The 13,352-nt window shown below is 42.1% G+C and overlaps 1 protein-coding gene across 4 annotated transcripts in view; it reads right to left on the bottom strand.

The window, feature by feature from the left end:
* The window catches only part of LRP4 (LDL receptor related protein 4), an 84,804-nt gene that overhangs the window by 35,207 nt on the left and 36,245 nt on the right, over positions 1-13,352 (bottom strand). For all 4 annotated transcript variants that reach the window (XM_069017286.1, XM_069017289.1, XM_069017287.1 and 1 more), the window contains exon 2: positions 7,504-7,650. In XM_069017286.1, the coding sequence (XP_068873387.1) occupies positions 7,504-7,650 (147 nt within the window). The remainder of the gene's footprint in view (positions 1-7,503; positions 7,651-13,352) is intronic.

Below are 13,352 nucleotides of genomic sequence, written 5' to 3'. Positions count from 1 at the left end.
ATTTATTACTCTCTAAGACAGCTGCAAGTCCTTCATAGGCAGCACTTCCACGGATAAGAAAGTAACCATAGATAGTACTAACATGCTTCCACCAGTACTCATAGCAGGATTAGGCTACACCAACACTAAACACAGTTAAGCTTCAACCCCCCTTCTCTGCTCCATTCCAGCTTGATCTCTCCCTATCTATGCAAAGAAACAATATTTTCCTAAAAGAAATGAGCAAAGGCAAGTCCCAGGATGGAGCTGAAGGCAGGCAAATGGCCAGACAGACAGGGACTAACTTGCCTCCCCAGGCAGAGCCAGAGGCAGGATGGGGAGCAAACCCAAGGAAGGGGAGCCAGTGGGAGGAACTAGGCTGGGAAGCAACAGCTAAAGAGAGCACATCTGTCAACTGACAGTGAGCAATACAAAAAGGCCTTTGAACTTCCAACCATTTCCCTGAGCTCATCCCTCTGCATGGTCACACTGGACATCATCCAATGTTTCAGCAAAGCTAGGTCTATCATAAGCCTGCTATTCCTCCCCCTCTTCCAACTCCTATTACACAGGACACTCTTTTATTGCCAAGCAGAAGGAGAAGGGGGAGGGCAGGGGAAAAGGGAAGTTTATAAGGTGAAACGCAGACTGAATCACGTCCCACTGTCCTTTGAACACTTTATCCCTGTTGCCTGTTGTGAGCAGGTTGCTTTGTACCCAAGGACAGCAAGCAACTGGTGTTCAGAGCTCTGGAACGCAGAGAGGCTTGAACAATACTGGCTGCTTAATTAGACAAACTCTCATTCACATGAAGAACGAGAAGTTAATTTAAAACATAAATACAACAACAGCAAAAAAAGAAAAATCATGTTACCTACATTAGAAAAGTGCAGCCTGACCCCCAGCTATATCCACACTCATGTACGTGTATAAACACATACATACCCACAAACAGACCTGTTTGCTGAGATCTGCAGCACAGCAGGCAAGAAGTCCAGGGAAAAAAATAAAGGAAGAAAAAGGAGACACTACATTTTACTAACATTTTGTTAGTAAAAAATCTAATTCCAGAATTACATAAAATGTTATTGCACTGCTGAACTGTATTTAAGGATGTTGCTGGACAAAAAGAAAAAAAAGGAAAAAAAAATTGGAAGAGTAATCAGCATCCAATCTTTCACAGCCCTTTGATCACAAGCACTCTGCCTGAGGGGGCACTGCATTAATTCTGGTGCCTTTTAAAGGAAACACACATACTCCAGGCCCAATAAAATGACAAAGTTGCAGATACGGAACTGGTCTGTTTTCAACAGAATATTGAACTCTTGACAAGAGTTCCTAGTTTGTAAAACTTGGAAGTTTAGAAATGAAGCTTCACCTAATCCATTGCCTCTGAGCTCAAGACTCGTGATTAAGTGAATGGCAGAAGGAAATTTTTTTTTGTAAGTTTCCACTAATTTTAGTTAAAGACCTGTGAGATTTTTATCCTAAGGTCACCTTAAAATTTTTTGTTGTGGGGCTGATGAGCAGGTTACACTGATAGTCCTGCCTGGCAAGTAAGAGACCCTTTACTGGGGTTGAATGAGCTGTAGCTCAACAGAATCTGACTAGATTTCTCCATGAGATGGGAACAACAGATCATTTTCAGTGATCTTCAAGGTAAAAGACGTAAATTTTTCTTCAGTCCCTTTAAATGAAGAAGTATTGTACAACAGTGCATGGAGCTAAGCAAGCAAGTCTGTGTCCCAAGAAGTAACACATTTACAAGTTAATTATGTATGATACAGATCCAAAATTCAGAGCAAGAAGGCTCTTCTGGGGGGGATGGTTATGGGGAGATTTGGTGTATCTTATGAGAAACAGAACTATTTATCAATCCTCAGGCCAAGTTTACTCAGTTGTCCTTTCACCCTTGCCACAGGAAGTAAGACTCATTCACACCACGCAGGACTTCAAAGGGCGTGCAGGAGGGCAGAATGAAAACCATTCCTCCGCTTGCATGCGGCTTTCGTTAGGGACGGGCCAGAGCAGTCTCTCTTGGCACAAGGCAGGAAGGCAGCTGAACTACTCTGTGCATGGGTTAGCGAGGGCTTCCAAGCCAGACACTGTGAGCAAGCCAGAGAGCTGACACCAGACAAAGTCTATGGAGCTGGCACGACAGCTGGCAGGTTGCTTATTGCTATTATTACTACAGCACTCTGGCTTGTAAACATGATCCAGAGCAGGAAGCAAACATGTCACGGAATAAATGGCTTCCATCACAGCAGGGCTTCAAATTTGCAAGGAGAACAGTTTCTGTCACAGGTAAGCAGAGGCATGGTTCTCCCAAAACCAATGGAAAATACCTATGGAGAAGCAGACATTCTGAGGACACCAAGATGAGTGTAAAGTGTCTGGGGTGTACAGAAATGGTGACAGTTGAGGAAAAATTTAGTGCAACCAACTCAAGAAGTGGTAATTTTTTTTATAGTATGCAACAGAATAAAAAAAAAAAAACAAAGTAAAACACACCATATTTTAAGAATTTATCTCAAAACTGAAAAGATCTCTCAAAAGGAGTGTTTCCCATGTCTGCTCTTGTTTTTCATAGCTGTAACTCCACTCACTGCCAGGTATCTTGCTTTTTCTTTTCTTTATTTAGCAAACTCCAATCAACTACTCAAGCATACATGCAGTACTACATAGACACAGGTGCAACACTGAATCTTGACTTGCTAAAGTAATTTTCACCTTAACCCCCGGCCTGTTTCACTCTCTGGCTTTATTAGTCCAGTAGTCCAATGTCTTCACATTTTCCTCTCCTCTTCCAAGGAAGTAGACAGAACTCTCTCAGGAAATCATTCTTCTTGTTGTATTAGCTTACAGCATACATCTGAGCATATGATACACTGAAGTAAAGCACCTCAAAAAGGTATGGTTGCAGCTTTATTTCTCTGGAAAGTTTGGATATACGCAGGAGAAAAAAGAAAATCCTGTAATGCTAAAACTAGCTTGCAGCAGACCAGTGGAAAGGTGGGATTCCTTGCAAACACATCTGTTCACTCTTCCAGTCACAGATATCTACTTGATATTATAATTCCTGCCTGTAAAACTCAGAGCTGCACATCCATAGAATTGCTGGAAAAGAACTTCAATAGCTTTGTCATCTCAGAAGAGTCCATATAAAGTGGTTGCACAGACTGAGGTTCATAAGTCAGAACAAACAACTGGAGCATGAAGACTAGCCCCATGGTTTTAGAGGAATTTTTAAAATAGGCCTTTAGTATATCTGCAGCTTGCTCGATGACTTCATCAAGACAATCCAAAGCTTTAGCTCAGTATTTGTATTTAAAAGAAATTTACTAATTTCAGTCAATAAATAAAACCATAAATCAAGTTCAAAACAGAGAAGCTCGAAATTTCACTCCAACCAGGAAACTGCATGCATGCCACAGACAGCCAGGGAAGGAAAGAAAAATTGGTGAACCAACTGTTCTCATGTACTGTGCGCATCACTGCTGATTCGTGAGAAGCTTAAACTGATTTAAAGTTCGAGTTGCTGTTCCAAGGGGCTCAAGCCCTGCCCCAGCTCTTGCACTCCTGCTGCCCTGTTTAAGCTTGGCACAGTCAGCAAACAGAGGAAATGGAAAGTTAACCCCACAAACAAGTACACCTTCACAAGGCTCCTGTACACCAAAAAAAAGGGAGGGATTTAGCAAGCAACCTGCTCTGGCAGCACTGTTCAGTGCTATAATAACTAAGCAAGACAAGAAACAGCACAGACAACTACCACAAACCTACACTGTAGAGTTGATCTAGTTCTTGCAAGCTAAGAATAGTATCATACCTGGATTCATAATGAGCAGCTACTCAGAGCAAGATATAACAGCCTTAATGGAGTACGTGTTCCTAGGGCTCCTCCACTGCAACCTTGCACGTGTGTGCTGAAGTCATGCACTTAAGCAATGGGGCAAAAGATGCTATAGAAATGTTCATGTTTTATTTTTGCTTTCTTCTTTCCACTAAATTGCACTTCAAGTACTGCTGGCTGTCAGCTGATAAAGTTCTCTTCTTTGTATCTATTCTACTAGGATGCAATATTTAAAAAGGCAGCTCCTATTCTAGTCCTTCCCCTTAAGTCACTTTTCTACTCTGTATAAATGGAGCTCTTTGTCTCCCATCTTGTCAAACCTACCATCTTTCTCTGTACATGCTTGCTCTCCTCTATCACTAAATTGCAGAGACCTACAGCACAAGTTATGTCCTGAATAAGAACACAGAATCACCAAGGTTGGAAGAGACCTTCAAGACCATCTAGCCCAACAGTCAACCTAAACCACCCCTAAGCTACATCCTCAAGTGCCACATTCAGACACTTCCAGAGACCATGACTCCACCACCTCCCTGAGCAACTTATTCCAAAGTCTGACCGCTTTTTCAGTGAAAAGTTTTTCTTCTAATGTCCAAGCTGTACCTTGCCTGGTGCAACTTAAGGCCATTTGCTCTCATCCTTTCACTTGAGACATGGTAGAAGAGACCAACCCCCACCTCACTAAAACCTCCTTTCACGTAATTATAGAGGACAATGAGGTTTCCCCAAGCCTCCTTTTCTCCAGGCTAAACACCCCCAGCTCCCTCAGCTGCTTCTCCTAAGACAGGTTTTCTAGACCCTTCACCAGCTCCGTTACCCTTCTCTGGATGTGCTCCAGCACCTCGGTGTCCTCCTCGTAGTGAGGGGCCCAAAACTGGATACAGCACTTGAGGTGTGGCCTCACCAGTGCTGAGTACAGGGAGTCAATCACTGCCCTGGTCCTGCTGGCCACACTAGTGCTGATACAGGCCAGGATGCCATTGGCCTCCTTGGCCACCTGTTCACTGCTGGATCACGTTCAGCCACTGCTGACCAGCACTCCCAGGTCCTTTACCCCTGAACAGTTTTCCAGCCACTCTTCCCCCAGCCTGTAGTGCTGCAGGGAGTTTTTGTGACCCAAGTGCAGGATCTGGCACTTCACCTTGCTGAACCTCACGCACTTGGTCTCAGCCCATCAACCCAGCCTTTTCCTCATCCACTAAGTGGGTCATCTTGTCATAGGAGGAGATCAAGCTGGTTAAGCAGGACCTGCCTTTTGTAAAACTATATTGTCTGGGCCTGATCCCTGGTTGTTCTGCACATGTTGTATGATGGAACTAGGATGATCTGCTCCATGACCATCCCTGGTACTGAGGTCAGGCTGACAGGCCTTTAGTTCATCCTTCCAACGTAGATGGGTGTTAGATTTGCTGATCTCCATTCAGCTGGAACTTCTCCGGTTAACCAAGACTGCTGCTAAATGATTGAACGTGGCTTGGCAAGTTCTGTCACCCTCATTACTTTTAGGTGCATCCCATCTGGGCTCACAGACTTGTGTGTGTCTAATTAGCATAGCAGGTCACTAACTATTTCCTTCTGGATTATGGGGGCTTCACTCAGCTCTCTGTCACTAAGTTCCAGCTCGAGGAACTGGGTATCCTGAGGACAACTGGTTTTGGCATTAAAGACTAAGGTAAAGAAGGCATTAAGTAACAGCCTTTTTCTCATTTCCCTGACACTATGCTACCCTCTACATTCAGCTAAGGGTGAAGACTCTTCTTAGGCCTCCTTTTGCTGCCAATGTATTTATATAATTTTTGTTGTTGTTGTCTTAACTGCAGTGGCCAACCTTCTTAGAAACTGTAAATTAAAAAAGGCAGAAGTCAAACCCAGTTCCCACATTCTCTGCATGCCTTTATATTCTGCCTCCTATATGTCTACCTCTTTTTATATTCTTCCCAATCTCCAGTGCCTGAGAATATCAGCAGATTGCTCACAGTTCACTACTGCTTCCTAGTTTGTACAGCTTCCATTCAAATAGCTACAGGCCAGATGTCCTTAATATATTGTATCTTACTGTGCAAGACTGAAAGGTTCCTCTCTTTCAGGACAGAGAGACATGATGCATCAGTAGATGCCAAGAGAGGAGTGGAAGGAAGTAGCACAAAAATAAACGTTCTTCCTCAAAACACAAAATCTGCCTCTATTTGTAATACAAAGACATCCCAAACAAGAGGTGGCATATTCATCTCTAACAGCCCTTAGTGGATTATACATCCATAAACTTGTCAGATTGCTGCTTGAGAATGCTTCTGAAGTTTCAAACAGTGTTTTTTGGCAAGGGGAATCACAGTTTAGGCATATGTTATATGAAGCAACTCTTGTTAGCTTTGAAGCACCTCCTGCTAGCTCCTGTGGAAGATCTTATCTCTCCCGCACCCAAGTCCTACCATGCCTGCTTAGCTTAAAACTTTTGGTGCTGGAAGTTGTTGAATTACAAAGAAAATCATATCAACAAGTATCACTTGTCTAAATTGTTACTGAGCCCACCAAGAAAAAGTCAAAACAACCCCACCAGCATGCTCCCAATCTCCTCACCTGCCTGCAAAAAAAACCCCAACCATACAAAAAAAGGAATTTTCCTCTGTGCTTAGTAAGAAGCCAGTAAAACCAGCTTAGCTATTGGATATGCCTTACCTCCCCAAGACTCAAGGTCTTCCATATTGTTCAATGATTGCAAAATTTTAAGAAACAAGAATTGAGAAGGAATCATATTTTCACATAGGTGGGTTGATATCTCCCACATTTAAGGAAGAAGAGACTCTAAGATAATATTTAAAAGATGAGGAAAGCTCCTTTCCATACAGTAATCAATGGCAGAAACCAGGGAAGGTTAGAGAAAGATCCTGCAGAGGAAGATAAATTTCTCTCTCATGTTCATTGACAGAAGCCTTGAATTTTCAGCTCTAGGGAAACTTTCAGGAAAGGAGTTTCATGACACCAGGCCTTTTTTTCCTCTCTTCAATTCTACCACACTCAATGGAATCCAAAGAGATGAGGTAAAAAAGGAACTTACTCGTGTCTCCACGGAAGGAGGCTTTCTCTATTCATCTCTATCATGCTACACCCACTCAGAGTGACATTTCACATCAGTTCTCACCTAGCTGAGCTCAGCTACATGGATGCCAAGAGTACAGATACACCGTAGCTGCAAGGTAACTTCTCTCAGCCAATCCCAAGACCAACAAATGTTATTGCAGTGTTTGCCTTTCCCTCCCTTCATAGGGCAGCCAGGAAAGAAACTAGAATGTTACTGAAGAGGGCAGACACACTCAATATGCCTCTTCACACTGTTTATTTGCCATTAATATTTACAGCAAAATCATATAATTTAATTCACAGATAGTGCTCTTGCAAGGGTGGAAAAATGAGAGGTACTGTTCTCTGTCCCTCCTCTCCCTCTAACATATTCACGTCCAACAGCCATCTAAAACCAGCTGCAAAAAAAAGCCAAAATTAGGCTTTCACTGTGGTTTTTATCGGTGGACAATGGCTTTGTTAGACTCCGAGTCAGTCATCTACAATTGAAAACTTTTGTCATACAAATGGTAGGCTGTGCCTGTAAAACAGAGAAGCACCTGCAAAGAAAAAGATATTCCATTTTCCCAAACACAAGTCAAGGATGGTATTCTTACTGCAGCCATCTTCATCGCTGTGGTCCCCACAGTCATTGTCTCCATCACATTGCCACTGAGCAGGGATGCATGTGCATTCACCAAAAGCACTGACAGCACAGGTAAAATGATTACGTCCACAGGAGCACTCAGTGCTACTTGTAACTCCTGTAAAGGAAGAAAAAAAAGAAAGAATGAAAGATGTTTTGAAGACATCCCATCTATTTTCGAGTGAACATTAAATACAAAGTGACATCACAACTCTTCTCTGTATACACACTACTGTGTATGAACACATCCTCAACTGCAAAGGAAAATATTCACCCTCCTCACACTGCTGAAACTAGAGATCAATTATTATGCACAGTTTCTTGGAAAGGGGCTCTTTGAAGGCAACAGCAAAGTGCAACCTGCCAAAAAGAGACTAGGGAATCAGAAAAATAATTCAGCACTAATCACAAACATTCAAGGAATGCCAGGTATCAGAAGACCCTTCTTACTTTACAAACTCAGTCTCTGCCTAGACCACAGTGCTGCTGCTGCTGCTCTTCACTTAGTTCTGACAGCACAATACATGGGAAAACTCTCTGAAGTAGAATCCTTGCTATTTGAAGGGTCTCCTCCAAACCCTGAACTTTTTGGATGCAAACCTTTTGCATGCCACTATTGTAGACATTTCAGACTCCAGTGAAAGTGGAAAAAAACCCTTTTATTATTTACCCATAAGCATTAAACTGTGACATTAGGCTGCACCTAACTAACATTTATAAGAGCAAGAAGATTTTCAACTTTACAATCTGACAAAAAGAAAATGCAGTCCAAATGATAATATATAATCTGATAAGAATATTTTTTCCAGCTTTAAAGTTAGCCTAAGGACCTCCCAGCCCTCCTTTCCCACCTTGAGAATAATACTCTAACATAACTCTTGACTCTCACCCCTGTGCAAATGCAACTATTTATGATATTATCCCACACTTCCTCTTAAAAAAAAAAAAATCTCTGCCTTGAGAAAGAACAGGCTATAAACCAGCTCCCTCAAAAGGAAAAGGTCATGCCTGAACTTCTGTCTGACATTATCTAGACAATCTATATAATCAATATCACTGTTAAACAAATGATTACTCTATCAATCATCAACTCCCTCAGGCTAGTCTGGTTGGATTTTTTTGCATGGTTCCTTCTTTCTCCAATTCAAACAAACCTAAAGCTCTTAGATTAAACAATAGATCATAAGGAAAGAATTAGAGAGAAATACCTGCTCCAAGTGGTAATCACATACATACTGAGCTATTTTCAGGCTTTTTGATTTCATTGAACTCACTCGTACATCTAGTATACCTGTGATTAACCATAAACTGTATCAATCTAAGCAAAAAGAGAAAACAAGCCTCATCATTTCCTTATTTTCCATTCTAATTGAGAAAAAGCAATAGCTGCAAAATTGATGTAATACTTCTGCAACTCATTCAACAGTAGAATTCCCCCCAGTGAAGACATCCACTTGTGCAAGTAAAGCCAAGATTTGAGTTCAGAGGGGATGCACTTCTTCTTTGAAAAAGGATTACATTATGTCTCTTCTGCAACAAAACTGGCTGAAGAGGTTTCTGCCAGCCTCAGCTGCCTGCTTGCAAATGCTACACTGCAGGTTGCAAGGCCTTAACTATAAGCTATTTTCCCAGCTGAACTGCACCAACAAATTGGTTGTGGGATTTCTATTCAGTCTGTCATGGGCTTAACAACCTTTTATTCTTTCGCTCATGTCCACTACAAGTTATCTTTGACAGGTTTAGTACAAAACATACATCTCAAGGTATTACTGCATACAACAGAGAAAGCAGCCAACATCTGGTGTAACAAGGGATAAAGGCTAAAAGAACAGGAGGCGAGTAAGGAATGAAAGAGGGCAGAGAGGTAAGATCTTCAGAGGACTTATCAGGTACGGCCAGGGTAATGGCTGGCTCAAAAAGACAGCAAATGGGTGACGCAGTCAGAAGGCAAAAAAAGCAACAGACATGCCTAAGGAAAAGCAATTCATCATCTTTGCAACATTTCAGACTAGTAGAAATAAACTAAAGGAAATTCAGGACTACAACCACCCACAAAAATCAAACAGGTTTCCTCAAACTGACAACACAGAAAATTCAGAACAAACCATCTTCTGCTGTCACCTACAACCTTTTAAAAAGGCAGAACTAGTTGTATCCAAATTAGCTGCAGTTTAAACTACCTTTTCCAAAGCAATTTTCTACCATTATCCTCAAAAGCACTCCAAAACACTCATCCCAACTACTTTAAGCTCCAATACCCCTTCCTGTTGGAGTACACAAGACAACTATCATTTAGGTTGGAAAATATCTCTGAGGTCACCAAGTCCAACCATTACCCCAACACCAGCAGGTCCAGCACTAAACTGTATCTCTAAGTGCCACATCCATATGCCTTTTAAATACCTCCAGGAACGGAGACTCTACCATTCCCTGGGTAGCTTGTCCTCCAGTGCTTGACAACCCTTGTGGTGAAGAAATATTCCCTAATATCCAATCTAAACCTCCTCTGACACAACTTGAGGCCATTTCTGCTCATCCTGTCACTTTGTGCCTGGGAGAAAAGACACCTACTTCCCTACAACCTCCGTTCAAGTAGTAGTGGAGAGTGATAAGGTCTCCCTTCGCCTCCTTTCCTCCAGGCTAAATAACCCTAGCTCCTTCAACCCCTCCTCTTAAGACTTGTTCTTTAACTCTTTCACCAGCTTTCACCATGGCCTCCCCCATGAGCAGCATGGCAGTACAGCTCTGCAACAGCAAAGAAAGAATTAGTGCAGCTGTCCCAGTCTGCAAACTGTAACTTAATCTGCTGTATTGTCAAACACACAGCTCTCTTCAAAGTTGCTACTAATATTAGGTTATATATAAGCACACACATACTGCATCTGTTCTTCTCACCTCATTAAAGTTGCTATGTTCCATCATCTCTGCTTTGTGATTTTACCATGCTACTGAAACCGTTGGAAGCTGAAGGACACATTAGGACCCAGATACCAACACTCTCTCACATGCACTAGCTGGTGTCTGCAGTGCTATTATGTAAGCATACTTTGCTTAACTATTTTGAATTACAGCCTTTGCAAATCTAATGGTTTGTGATTTGTGACCTTTAGTGGAACCTTTGTAACCTTCTAGTCATTATAAATCATTATCTACCCTGGTTTTGCCCTTGTCAAATAATGCACATGATTGTTTGGAAAGCACACCAATTTCAACCTATGAACAGTATCAGAAACCAGTCCTGGATGGCTTGTCTTTCCCAGCAAAAAAGAACAAGGTGAATGAAAGCTGGCACTCCTGAAGGCAGCAGGAATTTTCTCAATGATTTCAGCGCGGATAGCGTTTCACCTTTGGTGTCTCATGATTATTTCCCAGTGCTCAGAGCTCCAGTGACACTACCCTGTATCTGTAACAGTAGAGGGTCAGGAAGGATAAAGATGAGGAGCATGTTTTTTCCAGCTCCAAGCGGAAGTGGTGCACTTGGTGTGAGAATCCCTAGCAGAGGACCTACTGTCTTACCTCAAAGTGTCATTAAACACTGGCAGCGTGAGACAGAAGACTAACCAAGTGCACATATAAAGCTCCAGTGTCACGTTTCAATTCCAGTTAGTCAGTGGGCCAGGTACAGGACGGAAATCAGGGCTTGCTGTTCAGGCAACTGGACCAACAATCAAAGTGGACATATCTAATTGCACTTCTACACATTATTCTGGAGCAGGAACAACAAGAGGCACCTCTGGGCTCAGTGATGACAAATATTTTTCCTGAAACTTTTCATCACATTGCAGGCTTGGACATTTTACTAACTGTCTATATTGAAAAATCTTTTCACTTATGGAGGAGGGAAAACCCTGACATATTTTAGCAATGCAATGTATACAGAACAATACAAAAATCTAAACAGAGATATTGCCACGTGCTGAGCTGATACCACTCAACTTTCCTGGCCTCTCCTGATACCTCATGTGACCACAGCACGAATTTCCTACTCTCTCACTTGCCTGTGGGTACAAACAACCAAAAAATCATCTTCACTGTCTGTAGTTTGGTTCCCTCCAGATGCATAGCAGCAGGATTCAGTAACCAAACAGTTTTCTAGCAAAGTATACAAACAACCTCTGGATTTTAAAAACAGGAAGTCAGTCTAAACACAGGCCTCATACTTAACATCTGCCATCACCTTAAATTTAGCATGGTATGCTCAGTTTCTTCAAATTCCTTCCAAATACCCTCCATATCATCATATCAATCTGAAAAAAGAAATGTCTCCTGAGGAAGGGTGAGTTGCCCCAACTCCCCTTAATAGTTAGGATCTATGTAGTTTTATGTCTAAAACTGGCAAAGCAGTTATGTAATTTCTGGCTGAAAATCAGAAGTCAATCATCATCCTGTTATTTCTATGTATCTTTTGGGGGGGTGGGGGGGGGGCAGGGCTGCTTTAACAGTATGTTGTTACTCTACTTCCCTCACCTCCCAACAACTCTTCATCAGGCCAAACAATACAGCCCCATAAAACAAAACCTAATATACAAAGCTTCATTTTGCTGATAAGGTCATTTGCAACCCTCAGAGCTATTACAGAGCAGGCCTGTATTTGCCACAGATTCATAAAAATATTGACATTACAAAGAAAACTTAAGTAGACAGGATAATTACAGAACTGGACTCTGTAGTGTTTGCTTTGATAGAAACAGCAGATTTCTGGTGGAGAGTGAAAACACAGTCTTGTTTAAGTCCTGATGGCATGCTTTATTCCAAAAAGAAAGATGCTAACCTGCTCCATCTTCAGTAAAAATAATGACACATGGCAGCTCTTATCATTATTTTGCAGCAATTCAACCTTTGGCAGGCTGTTGCTTCAACATGGAATCATGCAACAGTCTAGTTTGGAAGGGACCTCAAATGATCAGCTGGTCAAACCTTTTGTGGAAAATGGAGCCTGGACGAAACTATCCAGCACCCTGTTACAGTTTCATCCTGAGAACCTCCAGTGATAGGGACTCTATTATGTCTTGGGGGAGCTAGTGGGGAGGTAGCATGATTGTTCTCACTGTAAAAAAGCATCTTTTGTTGAAATGAATACATTCCTGGTCTGTCAGTCTCTGGTAGCATTCTAGCACTATGTCTTGGGGTGACCTTATGATGTGTATCCCATATTGCTGCCTATGCCCAGAAATTAATTTTTGTGCCTTTCTATGCCTCTAAACTGAGCCTGAGAGGGGGAAGAAAAAAACTGAGCAAAACTTTCTCAAAGCAGTTTGCAGCTTGTTCAAGGTCACATAAAGATAGGAGGGTTTTTTTTGTTTTTTTTTTTTTTTCCCCAGCTGCTGCAGGGGAGAGAGGAAGCACCCGGCTTGCTGTGTTCCAGTCAGTTTTGGCCAGTGGTTTTCAGTTTCTGGTTCTCCGGAGAGAGACTGAGAGTTGGACTTTACTTTTCCTTCTCTGGAATTCCGGATTTTCTCCCTTTGCTACTGGACTGCTTTCAACCTCAGAGCACATCAGGAGGACTTTCCACCGGGCACAGGGGGCCTGGCCCTGGGCCAAGCCCCTGCTCTGAGGAGACCAAAGGGAGGACTTGAACGCTTTCCCAGGTTTTTCCTCCACAGCGAAAGATTTTACCATTTAACCTCATTTTCCTTTCCCGTGTGTTTGTTAAATAAATAGTTTTATCTTCTTCACTTTCCTTCGAGGAAAATTTTTTTTTTTTTCCCCGAACCTGGTGGGGGAGGGGTGGTTGTGCCTTCTCTCAGAGGATATATTTCTAAATTTGGCCAAACCGGTACACACTATCAGAATTTTATCATATTCACATACAGATGAAGT

This window comes from Aphelocoma coerulescens, chromosome 5 (genome assembly GCF_041296385.1).
Source record: "Aphelocoma coerulescens isolate FSJ_1873_10779 chromosome 5, UR_Acoe_1.0, whole genome shotgun sequence".
NCBI classification, from domain to species: domain Eukaryota; kingdom Metazoa; phylum Chordata; class Aves; order Passeriformes; family Corvidae; genus Aphelocoma; species Aphelocoma coerulescens.
The sequence above is the reverse complement of the archived record's forward strand: the minus strand, read 5'-3'. Positions and strand labels throughout refer to the sequence as shown.